Source organism: Camponotus vicinus, unplaced genomic scaffold, assembly GCF_025532165.1.
Source record: "Camponotus vicinus isolate PSW18456_S1 unplaced genomic scaffold, iyCamVici1.0 SCAF_5, whole genome shotgun sequence".
In the NCBI taxonomy this organism is placed as follows: domain Eukaryota; kingdom Metazoa; phylum Arthropoda; class Insecta; order Hymenoptera; family Formicidae; genus Camponotus; species Camponotus vicinus.
Window position 1 is genome coordinate 434114 of NW_028141977.1, and position 25049 is coordinate 459162.

The 25049-nt window shown below is 33.0% G+C and overlaps 1 protein-coding gene across 9 annotated transcripts in view; it reads left to right on the forward strand.

Moving 5' to 3' along the window:
• Nucleotides 1-25049, forward strand: part of Raskol (Ras GTPase-activating protein raskol) — a 281119-nt gene that overhangs the window by 134225 nt on the left and 121845 nt on the right. For 4 of the 9 annotated variants that reach the window (XM_083099962.1, XM_083099964.1, XM_083099958.1 and 1 more), the window contains 3 exons: nt 2906-3092; nt 18793-18909; nt 23284-23355. In XM_083099962.1, coding sequence (XP_082956088.1) covers nt 2906-3092; nt 18793-18909; nt 23284-23355 — 376 coding nt within the window. Of the gene's footprint in view, nt 1-2905; nt 3093-10590; nt 11491-18792; nt 18910-20070; nt 20195-23283; nt 23356-25049 lie in introns of those variants that run through there. The other 5 variants (XM_083099965.1, XM_083099961.1, XM_083099967.1 and 2 more) reach the window with 5 other exon arrangements.

Here is a 25049-nt window from a genome sequence, read left to right on the forward strand (position 1 = left end):
AATTGCAGTCGCGCGCGGCTCGATCCCCTCTTCTTTAATTGGTCGGCCCGAAAATGAAGTTTTGCCATGGAATTTGTTCACATTCCCCGACATGTGTTCGCGTCGGCAAAGAATGCAGTCGGTTAACTACATCGAATGCGGTGGCTTTAATGAATTCTGATGTGATTGAAATAAACGACCGCTTGTGGTCCTTATTTAGAATTTAATATTAATGATGTAACATTTGCTGGCGTTGGAATTTATCGGGATTTATAAAATTGTTGCATTTTGTGTGTGTATGTGATCCGAAAATTAAAGGAATTAAATTTATTTGTTTAATTAATATTCTCATGGAATGTATATATTTTATTTTCTAGAAAAAAATAATGTAGTTTTTTAAAATAATATTTTAATACTTTAATGATTTTAATACTTTTTAATCTGATTGTGAGTATATTTTAAAGGCATACGCTTTATATTTTAATATTCTTCAGGATAACCTGCCATCATTAATCTTCAATTATTTATTCATTTATTATTTATTCATTTATTCTCAAATAATGATTCATTATATAAATAGATAATTTGATTGTACGCTTAATACTTTTGATAGAAAATTATTAAAAAGAACAGGAATAAGGAAGAATCGCGAAAAACGCGGAAGGAAAGTTTCGTCAACAGTTATCAGATATAAATTAATCAACTGATCAATGTATAATTATTCACTCAATCATTTCCTTCGTTATATGCATATATCAGTTCCTGCCTTGCATGCAAAATAAATGTATTTTGATCAAAATTACATATTGGAAAGCACACGTAATCCTTCAAATTCGTAGTGAAACGATTCAACTCATAAATTCCTCATGAAACTTCAACAGTCTGAGAATTAGTCCAAAATGTCGGGTATTTCGGGCAGAACAAACTTCAATTAAATAAGAAAATAGGAGGGTGAGAGGAGGAATGTGGAAAGAAAGAATTACTAAGAAAGTAAAACAAAAAGGAATGATGTACCGACTCTCGGATTTCGTGCTCTTAACGAGCTTTAATTAATGACGTCAGCCTGTCGTCAGGTCAATCTACGATATTCCAAGATAAACCGCCAGACACGCTCCAGTCGTCATCCGGCTCTGTTCCAAATAACTCCGACTTTTGTCGCGAGGCTTTCCTTCATGCGAAAGCCTGATGCGAACCTATAAGCATCGTTCGAACGATTCACGCGCGTCCGGGTTAATAGTTGGGATATATCTCGTAGGCAGTTTGTCAATGCAGTTGATTATAAACGACGTTTATAAGTGTGCATTAGGTTATCGTTCGACGACATCGGTGGGTGATGCGTTTAATTGGATGACGCGAATTCGTTAACCCTCGGCCACGATGGATGTCATCCGCGGTTACGTGAGTGTCTAGTTTTAGAATTGAACGAATGTACACGCATACTCTGTACGAAGAAACTACCAACTTTCCCTATACGTTTTCGTTTTCTGTTCCCAGAGGGATAGAGAAATTCGAGGGGAGCAAAGTCTGAGAGACCTGAAATAATAAAATTGGAAAACTTTAACTGAAAAATTCCCCTTCGGTATTCAAGAATTTTAATATGTCAAAATACAGTATTTGACGGTTATTTTACGAATTCAAAGAGAAATACGAATTGTAAATTTGAAATATATATATATTTCGTAATCAAAAGATCTTTAAAAAAATTGGAGTGAAAATTTGAATTTAAAAAGAAATTAAAAGATTCAAGAATCTCAAATAAGATAAATTTGATTAGGTATTTAAGCGAAAATGTGCTGTATAAAAAAGTTATATTAAAATAAAGTGACGTAACACTATATTTTATAGACATATTAAAGTCAGAAAGATTTTTTCGAAACATTTGATAAAGTGCGCTTATTCAACGTCATTGCTCGTTTGGACGAGATGATCGTCCGTGAATACAGGTGAATCGTCTTCAATTAAGAAGATTTAATGAGTTTCCAACCGTACTGTTTTTATTACTCCTTAAAGGACTGGTTCGCGCAAATAGCTCCAGATATTTATGCGGTACAACTCGTTTCATTGGCATTGCAATTACTTCCGTGAAGTTGACAGTTCATTTTCAGAATTTCTAGCGCTTCCATAAAGTTTCTAAAGTCTTCTTAAAGTTCTTAATACGTTTAAAAAGAAGTTTTGGCGATTAAATGTAAAATACAAAAATATAAAATAACAACTTTACATTTTCTGTATATAAAAATCGATAACTTTTCCATTTTAATCGATTGGAATTATTACATTCTTCAATAAAAATCTTTAAATTCTATTCATAGAACTCCCAACAAAATATCAAATTTTTGAAGAAAAGTTTTAATCCATAATAACTTGAGAAATTCCTACCTGAAAAATTATCAGAATATATTCTTTTTTCATTTTTGTTTTTAATATCAATTTTACAAATTATATTTTGATAGATTTAAATTTCACAAAAGTATTACAATTAATCTTACACATCCTGTAAAAACACATCGCATTTACTTTGTCACATATATTAGTATTTCATAAGCAAACAAATCAGGAAAAATTAAAGTTATTAAGTAGTCATATCAACTCATTACAATTGCATAACTATATATCAATCTTGTATTTTACACAGTCATTGCATCATGTTATAATCAGCTAAAATAATGACCTTGCTATGTTTTGAAATCCTCAATTAAGGCAACCGTTTTTAAATCCTCCACGCAATGTTTGTATTTAGCTAAGCGTGCCTTCACGCACTTCCTTTATCAGAATGAATGTGTTTGTTCCCATGAATGAAACGAAGCGACGTATTCTGGAATCAAGTCTTTCGGCGCGTAATCGCTCTGGCACGATTCTTATTGTTCATTAATGCCTCTTTCTCATGACGATTCCAATTTAACGCCGGCGGGTGGCCTTTTACTTTCAGTTGGGCGACGCGATGTTCGTCGAGCTGCCACGCGTCCGTCTGGATGGCGGAGCACGTGCTTTTCGGCAGCATTGGGGATACGAGACGCGACCGCTGGCACCACCACCGCCGCTAATCGAGGAGGACGAGGCCGCCATCGAGCCGGAAACTGTCAGTCTTCGGGAGGCCAACACCGCTTCTCCGATAGGTAAGTACAGATCGATCATAAGGTGACCAAAATGTCGCGCGATGATCAACGAATCTGATATATTTTTCATCTCCATCTGCTATTCGATCGAAATCGCATTTTACGTTATCAGTTTTTGAGATATCTGCGATATTAAATTGGTCGTTGATTTTCCTCTGATAAGTTTCTGGCATTTATCTCTCTTTCTTTCCAGCAAAATAGTAATTATATAATTTTTCTAATAGTTAATACACGTTTGAATAGAGCGTAATTTATATAATTATATATCGTATATAATTCTGAATATCGTATATTATTATGTATTACACACTTACATAAAGATTTTACATAAAGATTTTTAAAGATCTAATAAATATATCTTTCAGAATATTTTTCTAAAGAATGATTTATATTTATATGAAAAGTCTGTAATTAAAGCATTTTTATGTTACATGAAAGTATTCTGAAGCAATTTATATACAAGTTAAAAAAATTTAAAAATGATATATATATTAATATATATAAAAAGATATATAAATTAAGACAAAAAATGGATTTTTAATGATGAATAATGATATCAGTTGTATAATATCAATGTATGTACATGTGTTCAAGATTAGAAATACTTAAGCAGTAAAAATAATAAATTATTCTTTACTACTTTTTATTTCTAGTCAAAAATTTTCATCTTTAGATAAATCTAAATTTAACAATCTAAATTTTTATAGAAAACTTTATTAAGATCTAAATTTCTATATAGAAATATAGATATTATATATATAGTACTAGCATTTATACGTATTTATTGAAAATCTATCTCTAATTTAATTAGATTGAAAATTCTAAATAACTATCGCAAATAAGCAAATAATATAATTTAAATTAAATAAACAAGTTTGTGTTTAATAATCATTTCGACAAAGTTGCTGTAAAGGCATGTATTAAATTTTGATAAAACATGTTGCTACTATGCACGAATAACAAACATGAATAACTATAAACGAAACTATTTGGAGAACAGGCGTTAATTTTAATTACAACGAATCGTTAGTCTTTGAATTCCTCTGGTATTACGAACCGACATGATTTTATTGCAATCAGAACCATTTCGCTTTGTATCAGCGTTAGAGATGCGGTGTTTAACATCGGTGTTTAACATTTTGTCTTTGGTATAATAGCGAGAGGACCGATCAACATTAATTGCGCTTTGTTGAAATTGTTGGTGGCGTAGCTGCGACTGACAGATACCGCTCGATGGTGCGTCCTTAACGAGTCGACATTGTTCAAAAGGAATCAAGTGCACTTTCCCCCACTTTCCCTCCCGGGTGCCGATTCATTTCGTTTTTGCAGCAACACGAAAGGGCGATAGAGAGAAAAACGCTATTACGCGGAAAATGGAACAGAACATTTCTTCCACACAGCAAGTAATAAAATTGCAAGTTTGAAACATTATGAAAAACAGATTTAGTTTTTTTATACTTGTAAAGTATAAAAAAACAATCTGTTAAAGTTTTTTTACACTTACAATTAGTACTTTGATGTTGAAAGTATTTGTAATAATTTAATAATTTATAATCAGGAAAAATGAATATATATGTATGGATGAAATCCTAAGCTTGAGTGCCAGATAATTTTAGATAATTTTATCTTTTTATATCATAATAAAAAAATTGTAAAAATTATAATTGTGTAATTTTAATTGCATTTTCATAAGGTATACAAAAAAAAATTAATTTTTTATAACTTTTTAATAGATAGCATCTTTCTCTCTCTCTTCTCTCTTCTTGATATAAGATAAAACAGTTTCCTGTAACAATCTGTTACTTTATTGATTTCTATTATTATAAAATAAATTTTATTTTTGTTTTTATATTTTATATCTACGCGTTATCATATGAATTTTAATAAATTAATGTTAATTTTCCTTGACTGTATCTAGCTCGATTCAATGTTTGAGTTGTACTTTCTGCCTTACCGATATATTTGATATCAACTGCGAAGAGTGTGTTTGTAGAAGTTTCTCTGATCAGCTATCGGTATTTTATTTTTTCCCACAGTCTCTAGATGGCAGTAGTAAGCAATTTTGTTAACTAATAAATATTTGCAGAATTATATAACAATATAAAAGTGAATATCAATTAAATTATATTAGATATGTTAAAATTACATTATATAGATTTTAAAGATTATCCAATTCTAGCTCAGCAACACGAAAAATTGTATTTTGAAAGATTTATTTTTTTACAATTAATTTTTTTTTAATTTAAATAATTTTATGTATTTGTATGCGTATATGTGTATGTATAGCATAAAATAATATTATTGACTAAATTATATTGGATATATTAGAATTATATTATAAATTTCAATTATTATCTTTTTAATTTTAATATTTGAGCTCAGCAATGAGAAATATTGCTCTTTACAGATTCATGTTTTTTTGCAACTAAATTTTTTTTAAATTTAAATAATTTCATATGCATGTATATATAGCATAAAGAAAAATAATTATTTTAATTTTCGGTATTACATTGAAAAGTTAAAATATCTTTACAGTTTGAAAGCAAAACAAAAGTATATTAATTCAAATATAATCACTGATTTTTTTAGCATTATACTAAAAAATTAAAAAATCCTAACAGTTTAAAAGTGAAATGAATATATTAATTAGAATATCTTCTAAGATTTAAAATCTATTTTAAAGATGCGATATATTTTGTGAATCGTGAAATATTTTGTATTTAACTTTGCAATGCAACTCTTTGTTGAAAGCAGCAAGAAAGAAAATTGCCTCTCGAGCGTTTCTCGCGGATAGATATTGTTGTGACCTAATTTCAGCATGATTTCTGAGCTAGAAAATTCTTCGTAGCATCTTTCTAAAGCCATTGAACATTCTGCCTGTCTATTGCGCGTGGGAGTTGCATGATCTAGAATCTAGAAAATATCGTCACGACATAAGACGCTCTTTTCCAGCAGAAATAATTAGAAAAATATTGTTTCAATATTAAACTCGCTACACTTGAGTATTATTTGAGAGAAAAGTGCCTCTTATTTTTCATATCAACTGCATTAATCTGATCGTTCATTCGATTTTTTTTTTTAAACGACTGTTTCGCAATCTCGTGCATTATCCTTTTCCTTTTGCAACATGGTCACGTATGCTTGCTTGGAAAAACGAGTTCGCACGAATGCACAATGACGATGCAAGGATAGCGGTGTCGACAACGTAGCAGTTTAATATACACTCGATGACCTTCGATATCTTTATCACGTGCACGTTGTTTGCGATACAAGAACCTGAGATTTTTTTAGAGAAGCATAAATATCCAATTTGTAAGAAATTTGTCTGAACATCAACCGGCAAGGTTTTTCTTGTAAATAAATGTCATAATTTTGAAAAGAACTTGTGCAAACATTACGATGCGTTTTATTAAATTAAAATTAAATACATATTTCGATGTGATGGTGAAAAAAATATCGAAATGTCAAATTAATTGAATATCAATTATAATATTTGTCATTTCGTGTGTGACACATAAAATTAATATCTTCCCCTAAAAATTGAATGAAATGATAATTATAAATGATTGACCTCTTAGAATATATTTGATAATTATAACGACCATTTTTTTATTCCTTGTGAGGAATTTTAATTCTTTAGTCCTGTGTGATCGCGGAAGTATGGAAAGCGAAGCCTTAGCTTGGTCGAGAATCGCTCGTTGAAAGCCTTCTCTCGCCGCGATCATCATCGCCGTAGTATTGTCTGAAGCACCGGAAATGCCCTCGCCGGAAGAACCATCCTGGTAGTCTGAACTACGCGCGATGTCACACGGTCGGTCCCCTCCTGTCACCATGTGGGTCTTGGGCGCGTCCGCGCACGCATGAATGCTCGCGCGTTTCCACCCACATAAATACGCGCTCACGACACCTAGAGAACGCGATCCCGACATTACCGTTGCTGTCACGTTCAGCACACGCAACAGGAGGATTAAATAGAGAGCAGGATCGAAAGAGATGAATACTAATTGCGAAGGATCAATGATTAGAATAAGGATAGATTATACTTGTGCAATAGATTTCTTTAAATCCTTAAATTTCAAACATTGATATATTTCTGTGACAGTACGATTTTTTTGCGAGGAAAGATTGATAAAAAAATATGTCTACGTATATATAGATATTATATAATAATGAATATTTATTTTAAATATTTTAGACCTTTATTTTCTTTTATAGATTACACATATACATTTTACTCTGAAAAAAATGAACTGCATTATTTATTCAATTTTTACTTTATTTCATCTTCCTATATTTTTTACATAATTTATATTAATAGAATTAAATTAAATATAAATATAGATGTTTTTTGCGACAAAAGATGATTAAAGGGATCAATGCAATATTGGTTGAAATCTATTTTCTTTCGAATTGAAAGAATAATTTTTTAATTTTATTTTATAAATTTTTAAGACTAATTTTATTTCTAGAACATTGATTTTTTTTTTAATTTTGAAATTGATAGATCGATTACTCTACTCGCTGGAATTATATTGCGACTTTGATTTCCGGTATAAGCGTACGCATCTCGACTAATTATGGAATCGAACACGCTACGATGTGGCTTATCTCGCAAACTTGACAGTGAAGACGGTGGAAGATTGTTGATCGTTTCCACGCGATTCACGATATCCTCGAGAAAAATCACGCTCGTGAATCGTCTGCTGACGATCGCGAACCGTTAGTTACCGTGCAGCTGCCATTAAAGTGTCTTCTCGTCAGTTAAGCTCAAGTGAGTTAAGCTCGCGATTCGCATGCACGAAGTGTACTGAACGTGACACATACGATCGCGATTCCGATCGCGACGCCGACGAGAACAAATACGACAGAGAAGTCACTTCTTGGAAGCATAATAATATAAAGTCGAGACAAAAAGGTACGATGGCAATGACCAATAATATTAAACATGATAGCTTGTATATTCTCGGCCAATTGTATAAAATAACGAGTAGAAATTTTCTTTGATTTCTCTGTTCTTTTCATGTCAGATCTTTGGAATCGATTTTACGTGAGTCGATCGAATTTATTTTAATATAAATTCAAAGTTGACATTTCACGAAAAATATCATAGGTCATTTTAAATGATGCTGCAAAATTGTCTTAATTATATGATATCCTGAATCCGGATTTTATAATTTCTATAGCTGAATTTTGTATCTCATCGACGAAGAAAGCAGGAAGTCTCGTTATCTCTTGATGTGCTGACACCATAAATAATTTATATAATTAGAATCGCGTCGACAAATCCATTCTAGTGGAAACGCACGCTTGTTAACACATGCAAAATACTTTCTTTATACTTTGCTACTGATTGCAGCACGGAGTTAAGATCGCATTGTTGCTTGCATCGCCTAGTTTACGCCTGCGACCCTAATCTCGCTATTGTCTCGCGAGGATTATTTCGCGCTCACGGAGGTGGTTAATTGCACGTCGACGCGATGGGAAAGCGCTAACAATTTCCACGCGTGACTTCGCGAACATCGCGACGTTATCTCGCTCGTAATCGCCTCGGATCGAAGAGAAAGAATTGAGAGAATCCTTTTCCACCATGGACTTGTTTTTTTTTCCTTTTTTTCGTAATTATATTCAGAATTATTCTTCAGAGTTACTCATCCTCAAAATAAATGTTTGACTCATTTTCATAAATATTCATTAAAATTAGAATAATTAGAATAATTTATTTTTATGCGCGACTATTTGTAAAGTCGAGATAAATCAGACGAAAATTGATTTTTATGAATATTAAGTTGAGCTCGAGCACTTTACAAAATATTTTACGCGCGAATTTATATTTTTCAAACAAAAATATTCTTCCTTAAATTTTGTAAAAAAATACAAAAAGAAGTATCTTATTTGGTAAAGCTTGTTAAACAAATACTTGAAAATCTGCTTAAATATTGAATGCTTGAAAATCACCTCTTCATCTCTAGTCTTATATTATTGGAGGAATCCAATATTATTTAAAAAATTTTTAAATATAATAAATGTCACAGAAACAATATTACCACATTTTATTATAAAGTGTCGTTATTATTTTGAGTGATTGTTTGATTAAAATAAAAAAGAAGAACAATTTTTTGCAAACTCGTCGCGATTTAACGGCGCAGTTAATCCATTCGCTGATTTCGGAAAGACGCAATTTCCGTGATGACCCAATGCTTATCGCCACCGGCGACCGCATATCCTCCGGCGATTACAAACCGAAGATCCATCAGGGACAGGCAGTCTATCTTGGACAGTTTGCGTGGTATCTTTGCGTCGTCAACGATTGCGCGCGTGACTCTATTGTCGAAGCAAATTGAACGGCATCCGGAAGTTTCTGTTTCGTTTTACGTCGTGTATAATATCGCGGAAGTTTTCATCGACCAATTTGCATCATTTAATTACTCATCATCGTATTTAATTGTTTTTTTATTAGGGAAGATATACGCAGGAAGTATTAATTCTTTGACGACAAACTTGAAATTAATAAAAATATTAATTATCGTCAGTTCTCTCATTAGTTACAAGAATTCCGTAAATAAAATTCTATTTTTGAAGGAATCTAAATTTTTCGCATTTATGGTGAATAACATTGTAAATTGCTATCATAGAATTTTTTATTCCTTTCTTCATGAAATGAAAAAAATATGTCCAAAACTAGGAAAATTTTTCGAATAATTTTATAATTGAACAGATTTATTCAGAAGAATTTTTCGAATTTTTTTTCTCTCTTGCATAGTAGAATAGTAATTGGAAGAATTGATTGAAAATGCCAAACTCGAAATTAATAAATATTAATTATCGCCAGTTCTCTCATTAGTTGCGAGAATTACGTAAATTGCGTAATTATTTATATGTACGATGTTTCAATCAAATATATTATAATTTTATATTTTATTTTGAGATTCTGCAAATCCAACGCGAGATGAATTTCTTTTTTTAATCTCGTTTTTCGAATTTTACGCTGAATAAAAATTTATATATTTGCTCTCTCAAGATATTATATAATAGTATAATACAACGCTTTTGCATAGATATTTTAAAATCTTAATTAATTACTGCCGTACACTCATTGCACATATAAAACTCTATTTTTGGAAGAATCCTCTAAATCTTTCGCATTTATGAATAACATTGGATTGCCTTCGTAAAACTTGGTCTCATTCCTTTTTTTATGAAATGAAAAAATATATATAGGAAAACTTTTCAAAGAATCCAGCAATCGAGACGAAATTGTTCAAAAAGAGTCTTTCAAATTTTTTTTCTCTCTCAATAGAGCAGCATGGAATCGATTGAAAATGTCATCACGCGATTATGCATGAATGCCGAAAATGTTAAAAGTATAATCGTCTTCTTAATCTCGACCCTGGCTGGGGTCTTTTCCTCGCACATCGCCCCTTCTTGCGCTGTACCGATGATGAGTTGATGACGACGACTGTCGATTGGCGCGGCGGGCTAATGCCTATAGAAAATCCTCCTCATCCAAAGAGTTCTCGGCGCCGGATGCGATAAAACGGCTCGTCGTCGTACTCGTCGTCGTCCGCTACTCCGACACGGCACCGATATAAGTGCGTTCACGCCGTTCGTCGGACGGACGTTGCGAGAGCGCGGCGCGGATAAAAGTCGGTGAAGTGTGCTAGGTCATTGCTTTTCAACGACGGAGCCAAGCGAGCGATCCGTCGCAGTCGTCGTGGTACACGCATCCCAGGCGGGCGACTCCTTTTTGCATTGTTCATCTCTCGTCGTGATTTTTCGTCTTCGTCAAGTCATTGTTTATCGAATGAATCATGTGAGAATCATTTTCAGAAGAGCGAGTGCCAAGAAAAACACTGTGTTCGGACAAGTCGGATGGTGGAACGGGATCAGTTTTACAGCTTGTCGCGTTTATAGTCTTGTATGGGTTCAATGGATAATTCATCAGGGAGAGAAGTGTGCGTGCTTTTTGGCGTCGGGGTATATTCTTAAGACTCGGTTAAGTGAATAGAAAGCATGAAATATCATCTCAAATTTATTGGGATTGAATGATGATTCGGCAAATCCCGAGGGAGTGGTCGTGTTGTTTGCTGTTCGACGATGACGCGTCGATAAGAGGCGTGTTTAATTGAAGAAAAAGAGGTCGGGTGACCCACTTGTTGGACCATTACTGGTGTGTGAGAGAGTGCAATCACACATACACACATACATACACACACGACACACACACAAACGGGACCAAGGCATTTCACGTTGGGGGCGCGACTATCATCTCGATCGCGTGATTATCATCGCGACGTTAGAATGAGTCGTAAGAAGGTGTGGAACTCCATACTGCGACGGAAAAAGAAGAATCATTTGGATTTAAGTCCGAAAGATGATAGTCCTACTTCGAGCAATGTTTGTAAGTCAAGAAAAATATCGTGCGATTTATTTCTCTCTAGGAAAAAAACCTTCGTTATCGAGTTCATGCTTCGATAATAAACGTGATTTAAATGGGTAGATATATAGGTAGAGATATAGATAAAGATTTATTAGATTATTTTGGAATTCAAGTAAATTATCTCTTCTTAATATCAAATTAATAACAACTTATTAATAATATAAAGATCGAATTTCTCTCTTGTATTTTGCCAAGATGCTATAAATAAGATACTGCAATTTCCAGTTATGATTATGTAAGAGAAGAAGTTGTTATTAATATTATAAATAAATAAGATAAAAAATGATACGTGTATTTAAAAATTTTTACAATATAATACAGTTGTGAAAATATATTAATATTATAATTATACTCTGAAAATTATATATATACACAGATGTTTGAGACATAAAATATCGAATTCTATAAAATATTATTTTGTACATATTAAATAAAATATCGAATTATTATTTTGACATTTTGAATACGAAGGTTTTTTTTCTAAAAAAAATCTGCCACCCACAGGTAGGTTTTTTATTTTGCTTTGTATGGTGGATTCTTCGCTAGCCTCAATGTCTCTGACAAACGCTTTGTTAATATCATTCTCGATTAATTCACTTCTCGCATTGTTTCAATAAAAGCGTCGCTGCAAGTTCTGCGAAACGTCGGGAGGAGCTCAGGGTCTTTTTGCGGAAATGAAAACCGCAACTTCACGTTTGCTTCACGTCATTAAATACCCAGAACATGCTTGAATGTATGTATGTGCGCACCGTATGCTTCACGTGACGTTATATTGTCCGTAAAACCATGTCGCATTGTCCAGATTTACCGCGACCGCGTTATCGCGGAAGATATATTATTCATCATCCTCGCGGATTGTAATAAATATGCGTAAACGCTTTTGCTCATATAGAAACCTTTTCTTCTTTTTTCCTGTCTTTTACCTCATATTTTCATCGCTTCGAATATTGTTACAAGCGCATATTTCTCGTTAGATTTATTTTATGTAATACCTTGCTTTATCTCTCTTTCTCTTATTTATTTCGCGCAATTTTAAATTTGAGTTAAAGGAAATTCTCTATGATTTTTTTATTCGATTTTCCGGCATGAAACTACGCACCTTTTTTATTTCCTATAAAATTTCCATTTTTCATCCCTCGACGTTACACCAACCTGACGCCTTTCGAGACTCCACGATCGGTAGAGAAGTCGGCACTGGCAGCATCTGCTGAAACATCGAACGAAAGAGGCACCGTATAGCGAAGGAAATATGTAACTCAAAGCAGCAACTCGCGAAATGGAAAATAGAGAGAGAAAAAGCATTATAAAATAATTTTAACTAAATATATATGTAAAATAAATTCTCTTCAGCAGTTCGATAATTCGTTGAAGCGGGTATAAAATCGAGGTCAGAGCGAGTTAGGAGAAAATGCGTTATTGTCTTTTCATAAGTTATAAATTTCAGAGAAAATCGAGAAAGAGAAAAAGAAGGAAAAGGAGAGAGATGGAAAGAAGGGGAGGAAACAGCGCGATATATTGCAGATATCCAGTAACTGGAAATAAAAATACAAACATAAAAGTAGAGAAGCCAACGACGCGAATACTAAAGCGCCTAATTGTATTCCATCGATTGGATTGACATCCGTTATCGTCTTTTTTTATCCGGAATCACTGCTAATGTCGCCAAATCCCCTTCGAGCTCTTTCGCGAACTGTAAGTAAGGCATGAATTATTTACGGTGCTTCTGAAGCGGATTTAACGGATTCGAATCGTCCTGTTTCCGTCATCCCTGTGAATGGGGGAGGGTGAATGGACGAATGAAGAGGAAGAAAGGAGACTGTGCGTTGCCTCTCCACTCGGCGATTTTAATTGAAACGTCCGCACATTTAATTAAAAATCGTTGTTTGCTATGATTCCGACATGAAGTTGACTATCCAGCAGGACCTCGGTTCTATGCGCGGTGAAATTGCGTTTTTGTGATTCTGCTTTCTAGATAAAAATAAAAAATAAAAAATACGATAAAATAATGAGGATACATTGTAAATTATTAGATCGGACTCGCCTGTTGCGCAAAAGAAGGTGATGCACATAATGAAATTAATTAAAGTACGATGTATTACGTAGGATCCGATTTAATTAAATTAAAATTTCTAAGTGAAAATGTTATACGATTGTCTCATTTTTAATATTTTTGCAATTTGATAAAATACATTTAGGTATATGTGTATGTATTAAATATATTTTTATCTTAGGTTATAATGTATTTTTCAAAGATATCAAATCATATATTGTTGAAAAATTGTTACACATAAAAAATAATTATAATATAATTATATATTATATATATACAATATATATATATATACAAATGTTTTCTGGAATGAATTATATTCCATATTAGAAAAAATATAACTTTATATTAATATAATATTTTATATACAAATAAAAAATAAATTTGTTTTACATTAATAAATAAAATAATAAATTAATAAATTATTAAGAAATTATTAAAAAAATGAAAAGTAAATATTTATTAATAAATTTATACTAAATATATAAAATATAATGAATTGATTTAATTATATATATAATTATTTCCAAAAATTGCGAAAAGAAATGTTAGATTCGTATTTTTATACAGCTATGAAAATAATACTACAGTAAAATAATGGGACTAGGATGTTTTTGCCTCTTGTGCTTTTTAAAAACCAAGGTAAATGGCAGATTCCATTCCGTCCGTTCGAAAAGATTCATTTGTCGAGATGTATATTTAAATAATATGAATAATTTTGATGTTCCAACATTCCGCAGTCGTTGATAAATAACGTAGCACGATGTAAACGGTTAGACGGATTAATTGGCGGAACGAATCACTGCGAGAGAAGGCTCATCGTTATGTAAATCATTCTAAATATGAAACCACGGACGCATCGAGCAGTCACTTCAGCCTCTTCCTTTCTTACGCGAAGCATGAGATCAAGACGAGTGTCAGAATTACTGCCATGAGCCGGATTGGGGGTGTAATATCCGAACGATGATGAAACGGGTAATTCGTGCCGAGAAAATGGCGTGGAACGAGAGTTCTTTCTGACGAGAAATTGAGTCCCGCAATTATTTATTTATTTATTTATTTTTTTTTTCGAATACATAGTTAATCGCCATCGTTGCGGATCGGATAACTTCCGGATAAGGTTGACAGGACGTAAAGGAGAGGAAGCAACTCGAGAGGCGCGTATGCGCGCTTTGTACGCGACCTGGTATTAACGCAAGCGAGTAATGATGTAAGGCGACTCCGCGCTTCCGTACTTTGGTTTCATGCGATGCAAACCATCTCGTCTAATTGCGACTATCGCAATATCGTTATTTAAAGAAGATATTTTCTCCCGATTTCACTCTATGCGAGCGAGATCGATAGATTCGAAATATATTTATCTTCTGCATCGCATCTTTATAAAGGGCCTTTGTGTAGCAAATATCGGAAGATTTTATGCACGATGAATTTTCCCCGTGATCGTTAATTTATGGCTAATTGCCAATCTTCTAACATAAGTTGATAATTTCTACGTAACGGTGTTGTAATCTGGACCTCTTGATTAATTTTATTAATTTAATTAAGAGTTTTTGAATGTGATTTCTGACGAAAGTACAAAACGGTGCAAAATTTTAGCAATAAATAATTCAGATTTAAATAAGACATCTTTAAATGCAAATATCAAAGTATGTACACATTTTTTTTTTAATTCTGTATTAAACGAAACCGCTATATGTTTCAAATAGAGATTCTTTATTTTATTGAACCGGACATAACGAGAGCTTTAAACCGACTTGCAATGCGAGAATTTAACGTAATGGATTTAACAAGCTCCGGATAAATTTCCAAACACGAGCGGAGCGTGCAACAAAGGGTATAACAATAATCATCGTCCGATTGCTTCCCTTCGCGCTGTGGGATCGTATTCTACCAGATACATTAATAATTAGAAGCTTTACGAGGCGCGTACCGTCAGCTGGAGAACGAGAGTAATGGTAGCTTTGTTTCGTCTCGAGGGTTCTTTCCTCTTCCGCCACCTCGCCCCCCGCGTTTCTCGCTGTCGTGAGATGCCCACCTATCTATTTCCTCCTCCGCATCTTTTGCAATATCACGCATCTGCAACCTCCTTCTCGTTCGCGAGATGGAATCTCGAGACGGGATGGGCGCAAACGCCAAAGGGCGAGAAAATGAGCGAAGGACGACAGGAGTATCTCCTTACGTGTTTCTTCGAATTTCTCTCAGACAATACCAGCATGCCTTTCGGTGTTAGGTTTTATGTAAAAGGAGATGGTAGTTGTCGTAATATCTTCGCAAAAAGGATTATGATACTTGACTACGACTGTTATTGCATTTAATGCATTAAAAATATTAATACTTTGATACTTTTGCTAATCATGATTTTATTATTTTGTAAACAAATCGCTTAAATTAGATTAAGCGTATAAGTAATGTAATTTTGAATATGTGTGAGTTTAGTGTGTGTGATAATAATAATCGGAAAATAAACATGATAATTTTTAAGAAAAATTTTTAAAATAAAAAAAGTATAGATAAAATTATATACATATTATATTTATTTATATTATATATATTTTTTTATTCAGAATAATAATTTGAATTTATCTAATAATTTGCTGAGTCAGCTTTGTTTTTGCTGGCAAAGTTAAATCGAGCGGGTATTCGTCATAATGTTTTATGGCTCGTAGAATACTTTCTTTTTCTCTGGACTGACACGCAATTAGAGTGCGGTATATATATAATTACGAGTGCCGCTTATATCTTTTAAAAATCGAGACAATTGTACCTCTGCTCTTGTTTTTTGCGACGGCTCTTGTAAAAGCGGCGCTATAATTATGCGATGTAAATACTTACGCTCGATTCGTCAGATACGCTTGACTTGGCAAATTCTCGAACATTAAGTATAATAAGTTAATAACGCAATCTCGATGACAAGTCAAACAAAATAAAAAATGCTAATGTATCTAGGATCGATAAATTAATTCCTTTTCGTATCAAATTGGAGCATCTTCTCTCGTTAAGTGATCAATAAAATTGAAATATGAATTTATTAAAAAAGAAAAAGCTCTCGTTACATATTAAAGCTCTTTATCAGATGATGCTCTATAAAATCTGTTATATAATTATTAAAATTATTATTAATGAGATGATCGGAAAAATCAGCTGGGAATTCAATTTCCCATCGCGGAATCATCATATTGAGTAGTGGATTGAATAGTTAGATCTATTTGGCTCCTCCTACGTTGTCGTATGAGTCAATCTCCTTGTACGGCGAGGAGAGGTGCGTCCACTTATTCCACGCCGGAAATGCAGCGTGATTAGTGAGTCGATGGTCTTTCCTTATTGCGAACCGCGCCTTGTTGCCTTTCTTTCGCGATTCGAATATCTCGCAAACTCGCTATTAATTCTAGCCAGATACATAATGAAATTGGAAAGCATTTATTTCATACTCTTGAATTCAATTATAATTAATTTATTTTAATTAATGAATTAGATTCGTCATTTTATTTTGCAAGACGTGGAAATTTCATATTTTTGCTTGTATTTAATTGTTTTCATGGAAAATGCTAAGTATTATTTAAAAATAAAACGATATATATTATCGGTTACAAAATTTTAATCGCTTAAAAATTTTTAATTAAAAATATATCGGAGAGAATGACAGAATTAATTTCTGCTTCCATTGCGTAATAGAAGTGCTCGCATCACAAACTAATTCTCAAAGTTTCTCGAATGAGACTGCACGACGCCACAACGCGTTACGAAATCGCGAATGCAACTAGGAGCAAAAGTACGGTGAAATAAATCAAATAGGAATTGAGTTCCGAAAGCAAATTTATTGCGCGCACGCTGACGTAAACGTGTGTAATTGTGATTTGGAAATTGACCGCGCTTTCTCTCGTTTGTCTGTTAATGAAACGGCGCTCTTCCGATGACACATCGCGCAATCCAGTCGACGACAATGCATCTAAAAAAAACCAGTATGTCACAATGTGTGATCCGATTAACTGTACGTGGATAAGATAAAATAATATGAATTGATCTAGCTTGTTTCAATACATGAAACATCATTTGTGGAAATATTTTCAAAATATAAAATTTATGTGTATAAGAGACATATTTTATTTTTCAGGTATTATTGGAATTATTATTTAGATAATATGACAAATAATTTTGCTTCAAGCGGAATATTTACAGTTCCCGAAACGTGATTTATTGCTACGCATAATTTTGCTCCCATTTTCGAGAGAAAAAAGCCGCGAGATAAATTGAAAACGATGACGTCAGATAAATATATGCGCATGATATCTGTATTAAATCGCTGAAATAACATATGATAATTCAAAGCAAACATGTATGGGGCAGAATCCCCGGGAAAAATACTGCAGCGATGCGCCAAAATTTACCTTCGTCAACTTTAGAAGAAGTAGGTTACGAAAACAAGTCTATCCATAACTCACCGAACGTGTGCATAGCGTGTGTATGCGGGTACGAATGTATGTATGTGCATGACAATTTCAGGAGATTACGCAGTCACCATTCTCCAACGGAGATGAATGGACCAGCATGCGCACATGTCTGTATTAAATATCCGTTTCAACGTATTGTACGTCGATGTACATCCCGTCCGCATCGCGGATACGTGTGCGAAGCGATAAAGTTACGGAAGCGTTTCCGTATTTTGTCGTCGCCCTTATCTAGCCCTCTGATTGCGACAGTGGCTCTCAATCGATCGATACTTGGGCTCCTCAGCAATGCTTGAAAGCTTCTTTTTGTCTTATTAACGGCTTGCGATTCTATCAATTTTATTCTATCAAATGCACTACTCTTGAAACACTCGACACTAAAAGCTTCTTTTTATATTGAATAATGTTCGATATTAAAAGCTTCTTTCCATATTGAATAATAATCTAAAAAGATTTATATTATTATTACTTTCTAGAGACTCCAGTTGCTCCAACAAATAATATGCAATATGTTCTGTTTTAGAGCAATACTTTATTTTTGAATAAACTTATAAATTTTTTTATTGCTTTAATATTTTATATATAAATAATTTCAAATAATTAAATCTTGCATATAATAAAAAAATATAAAAAAATATTTTCTCTGCTTATGCTTGACATTATATAACTTACTGGATGAGTCTATGTTTCTTTATATTTCTTATACTTTGCTCTTTTCATATTTTCATTTGGATTTGTCAACGGAAATATTATATAATGCCCATATAGCACCATTATTACGACGAGTCTCTACGTTGCCGAGAAGAGGATCCCAACACAGACATACCTTGGATCCGGAGTTGTCGTCGTTGCGCGAGCATGATAACAATCATCTTTTCGTGGAGTGTAAGTTTCCTCTCGGCGTATTTTTATAAGTACTATTTTATCGCAAATATATTTACACGAGGTTGTGAGGCGCTTACGTATATGACAAGTAAAAAAAGGTCTAGTATATTTTAATTTTTAAGCGTGTTTACTCTTAATTTATTTAATAGTTTCATAAACTATTGGTCTATTTTGTTACATTTTATTATCGTGCTAGATTTTATTTTTTCATTCACGTGTCTAAAAAAGAAAATGCTTCTCATCTCGGTCACGTCGAAGGATGGTGGAATGGTTTTCCTGGTGTTTACGCGGAAAGATCAGCCGTCTGGAATCGGGCCAGCGGTATTTTTACGCGTTTCGTCGGTCGAATGAGACAGAAACTGCTGCAATGAAGGCCGCAATATAGGACGATCTATGATAGCCGTTACACGAGACGACCGAATTTCGAATTTGAGGCGAAGGAAGTTTTTTCGTGAAAAAACTATGACCCGGTATTCGCAGGTTATTCGCGAAATTGAAAATCTCGCAAAAAAATATCATAAATGGAATGAATGTTGACCATGTTCGTTCATTTATTTATTCTGTGTTTAAAATTACACTCGATTGAAAGATAGATTACATTGATTTCTAGAGACTCCTATAAAGTTTTAACAACGAGACATATAAAGTTTGTGGAACATGCATGCATATCGAACAAACAATGAGAAGAATAATAGAACGAAACAGTTGATTAAAATGCCAAATCAAACGAGAGAATGAATATATGTGTAATAAAAGAAAATCAAATTATCGATTTAATTAATATTATGTATATCATAACGTTACAGTTTCTCGTATCTTTTATATAATATTATATGCCAAGCTAAATTATTTGATAATTTTCTCTATTTACGTACTCGAAGTCTTTTTTTGTTTTTCTCGTGAAAGCGAAAAGTGTTGAATTGTTCTGCGAAATACATTCATATATATGAAACACAATTGCAAACGTGGAGACGCAATCTGCGAAACACACTGTTTATTTCACACTGTTACAATTGTTTCTGTCGCTGTTTGCGGATTCTTAGACTTGCTAAGCATGCGAGATTTCTTGAAGATTTCGCGCAGATTAGGACGGCGGAAGTAGACCGAGCTCGTGGAAATTGGCAGAGGCGCGCACTGAATGCGGCTTTCACCGGATTACGCAAAACTGCGGCGAGAATGTTCCAAGTGCAGTCGAAATCGCGAAACAATGATCAAGAAACTCGAACAAACTTAATTCACGAAGCGAGAGGAAGAAAATGTGTCCCGGTTTCCCAACCAGAAAAAGGTAAAGGTGTGCAATTACAGCGAGAGGATATCCCTGATACCTTTTCTCTCGTTCGCCAGCCTTGTTGTTAATCATTAATACGAGTTAAACGTATAAGTATCGGATATAAATGAATCAATTTATTAACAGACCACGTATTACAAACGGCTGAACCGCATTGTATTGGATATCCGTACAGATCAAAGTGATGTAAATTAATTTAAATGCTATTGTAATTTTAATTATTATGATTAAATTAGTGCTATTAATTTGTTGCATATAACAACTAACTCTTAAATAAAAATCAATTTGTAGATGAAGATGAAAGATTAATAATAAATTGATTGCACTATGAATAATATCAAATAAATATATGTATAAAATATATACATATATAATAATTTTATTTTATATAAAATAAAACTTTAATTTATTTTTTCGTACGCATATTTTTCTTGCTAACACAATTTTATTTCGATACAACTATTTTTTTACTATAAGTATATTATATTTATTTATATTTATTAAAAATTAATATTATTAATTTTCATGGTACAATAAATCGAGTTTAATTTAAAATAGATTTTTACATGAATATGTTGGATAAAATTGTAAATTTTATACATACTATACATTCTAAATTATATTCATGTAAAATTCTATTTTATATCGAAATAAAATTCGATTTAGTATGCCATGAGAATTAATAATATTAATTTTTAATTCCATCTCGTAAAAAATATTATCTCGTTACGAACTATGACCTTGTTTCGTTCTGGCAATTAATTTCATTCGTGACAAAGGCGATTTCGTACAAGACTGTAGAAGTCGCGATGAACTCAAGCGAATAGACGATAGTCTTCCCGGTCTCGGGAGACTTGCACGAGTATTAATGTGAATAGAACGAGACGCAATAAATATAAAGGGAGGTAATAAATTTCGTAAGAGACACGGACGATCTAGCGGCGCTTCTCATTCGACCTTTTTTGTTTCGAATCCTCGCCTGTATTTTCTCACCGTATTCTAACCGTTGCGCAACATGAGAAGTATTACCGATTTCTAGCATAGATTTTAGATAACATTAGAATCGTGCGAAATGCATAGAAAAGCATAGAAACATGAAATTAACGGACTGTAACGGTTATCCATTCTGGAACGTAATGACGAAAAATACAGCGACACATTTTCCGACATGCCCATTTTATTTTGCAGAAATTATCCTAGATTTACGAGAAAAGAAGACAATAAAAATTATTAAAAATTATTAAAAATTATTTAATTTATGACTTTTAATATTTTTTGATTACCACTTATTTGACAATACTATGAAATCATATTTCGTAATTTAGCATATTGTATGTCCGAACATGTAGTCAAATTTATTGTATTATATATTATAATAACGATTATATCATATTACAAGATAATTAAAATATCGTATACTAAATTTTGCAATTTACAATTAGAAATTAATCTCTCTACAATAAAATATTTTCTTCAACAAATGGCTTTATTTTCAATTAATTTAACATAAAATTGATATACAATAAAATGCGTTGTTTAAAAAGCGAGTTATAGAAAGCAGGTTAATAAAAATTTCTGTTTATTTAATAAGTGGTGTCCTTTATCTTTAGAAAATTAATATTAGACGGTTTTCCTATAAATAATTCATAAATTATACGAGTTTGCGATCGCGATGGCAAGTCATTCACTAGAGCTTTAATAAAAAGCAAGATAAATCGCCGGTTTATGCGAGCAATGAGCAAAAGTCAAAGGTGATTTAATTAACAGTGACCTTATTTATTGCCACAACCGTTGGAAAATGGAGTTTGAATTTCGCGTGGGAGATATCGTTGTTCTTTAACGAAGCTTCAACTATCTATTGATCATTCGAGACTCTTGTTTTCTATAAATTAATAGCTTCAATGAATCGTCAATCATACCTATGAAATTAATCTTATTGATAAATGCGACATGAATGAAACGCGAAATAAACCTAATAGAGAGAATAATGTGTAAATAAACGATAATGGCGTGACTGGCGTTATTTGGGCGGTATTTCGCTAAAGTAATTTGCGACATTATATGATTCTGTGTGTCATTTAATTAATTTACATAATTGCCATGCGGGTAATTAAGGGCCATATTTATTCAGTGGAAAATATGCTAACATATACAATCTGATATCTACAAACGTCGAGAATCGACAAAATATATATTAATTGTATCTCGAAACAAACATATACATAACGTATAATTGCGTGGCCTTTCACGGCAATCTTCGTTAGCGCAATCTTCTGCGAACTGTGTGAAGTGTCGCAAACGAGCGCGGAATTGACCCGGCAGATCAACAGATACCGAGGAGACTTTAATTGGTTCACGTAATTCCGCATGTACACGTAAACGCTCGTACGACTGCTCGATCGTTGCTCGCGATCGTGCTTCGCCATCCGAACAAACGAATGTGTATATATGTGTGTGTGTGTCCTGCCTTGCGAAAGGACGTGCGAGAAAATCGCCGACAGTTTCCGACAGACCGAAGGGTCGCCAAAATTGGTTTAATTGACCGGATTGGGCTCAGCCAATGGGACCAATCGTGCGATGCTTGACCCGAGCCGGGTTCAATGAAAATGCTTTCGTTAATTTTTCTGTGGGACATCTACGGAACGTATATAAACTCGAGGGAAGCTCCATCCCTATCAAGGATCCTATGCGATTGGAGATAATCCGTTCCGATTGTCGAAAAGTGTAAATATTAGTACATTGATTAGCGACTCGGCTGGCAGATATCGAGGGTACAACTTGCTGTATCTGTTAACAAGTTAGTTATTCTTGATAGAATAAACGTCACAGGCGTAATAAAGATCTTTCTAGATTTAGAACTAACTTATTCGCACGAAAGCTGCGAATATAATTTATCGCATCAATATCTCGCTTAAATTTACATGAAGAATGTGCATTTCTAAGAAAGTGTTGCATATTAAAATAAAAAATGCAGTCATGAGAGGAGGTCTAGTTATGTAATTGTCCCGTGGCTTAGATTGTGCGATAAACACTCATTAATTATTATAAAATTAACGTTTCTGATAATATCTTTTTTTTTGTTGCAGGTGAGTTAAAGTCACAATCGTTGCCAAGAGGGTTTCCACCGCAAATAATAGTGCAGCAGATTGATGATGAAGGTAAAGTTTAGTTAATCAGTCTGCGAAGTTAATTAGTCGTTAATATCAATTTTACAATCAAGCATGCCCCGAGGCCGCTTCGTGGGAATGTTAATTACATTGCGATTGTTCCGCGAGAAATAACGCTACCGCGTTTGTCGACGATCGTGGAAAGATCCGAAGACTTCAATATGTACCGATTCAATGCGATTCAATGCGTATTTATTCATTGACTATTCATTGCTTTAAGAGGCAGAATCTTATGATCATTCCTCGCAAATGCGACCCAGCAATACCGGAATTGATATACATGGAAAGATATAAAACTGGATTAATTATTTAATTATTTAATTAATTATTTTTCTTTAAGTTTGTTGCATGAAAATGCAGTAGCAAAAGAATTATTAGTTTTTAAATATTAATCTGCTCGATTGTCGACTCTATATTTGCATTAATTTAATGCAGTTTAAGGCAATATAATTTTACAGTATAATTTTACGCCGCTATCATATAAATAAACATCAAAGCCCTATGTAACTTTGTGTAATTCTCTGTGTAATTTATTAAATATTTAACTTCAATTAATATGCATCTTCTTTTACGATATTATAATACAGAATATAATTTTATATTATTTCTTTTACGATATTATAATGCAAAATATATAAAAATAACGACAAAGATTTATCTTATTAAATTCAATCTTATTAAATTTTATCAATATTATTTTAAACATCATACTTAATACATCAGTCTTGTTTATTATTTTTTATATATTAAAATATTAAATAATAAGTTTAATACCACGTATTAAACATTTAAAATTTAATATAAAATTAATATAAAACATTTAATACAAAATTTAATAATATATTAAAAACATAATAACATTATAATATATTAAAATATGGAATAATAAAAATTATGCAAGCTTTTTCGCGAATTGTGCTATAGTTTTACTGACATAGTAGTAAATTATATTTACGTTTTCAATTTTAATTCCGTTAAAATTAAAATAATTTTTTCATGGTTTCCAGCAATATATTATTTTTGTAACTTCAAACTGTGTTTTACACATTGTCCCTGAACGTAACACGACTTTATGTAACAAATCCAGTTAAACTCGCTCATTGTGTCATCAAACCGCGCTGTGCGGTAAAAAAAGGCGCTAATTTTTCTCTTTTTTTACAAGGTCGATCGTTAAAAAGACCAGAAAGTTTCTATATTGCCGCCGTAATTTAGTCATAAACTTTGTTTTTATCGACCGAATGACCCTTATTTCTCGGTCTGCCGGCCAGTAAACGCATTTGTCTCGCACAGATACATCTGCTATGCGCGCTGGACACCGTGCGTTTGTTAATTATTCAAATTACGACGTATACGTTTGCGGCTCACGGACGTAGCTTGTTGCAGCTTTAGCCAACAAATACGGCCGTGTGCGTTTCCGGTCGTTCCTTGCGTTACGTACGCGTTGACACGCACGAGCCTCGAACACGCAACGAATGCAGCATGCGTTCCTCCGTCTTTGTCGCGTTATCCTTCTTTCAGTTTACCGGAGGTGCATCTTGTCCTTTGGCGTTTACGTTTATGTCATTCGTTCTTTTGTTACAAATTTATTTTGTCTCCTGTTTGCACAGTTATTTTTTTATTTTCTATTATAATCTTCAATTGATTCATAATTCGATGATTTCAAAAATCTAGAATCAATTTAAGGA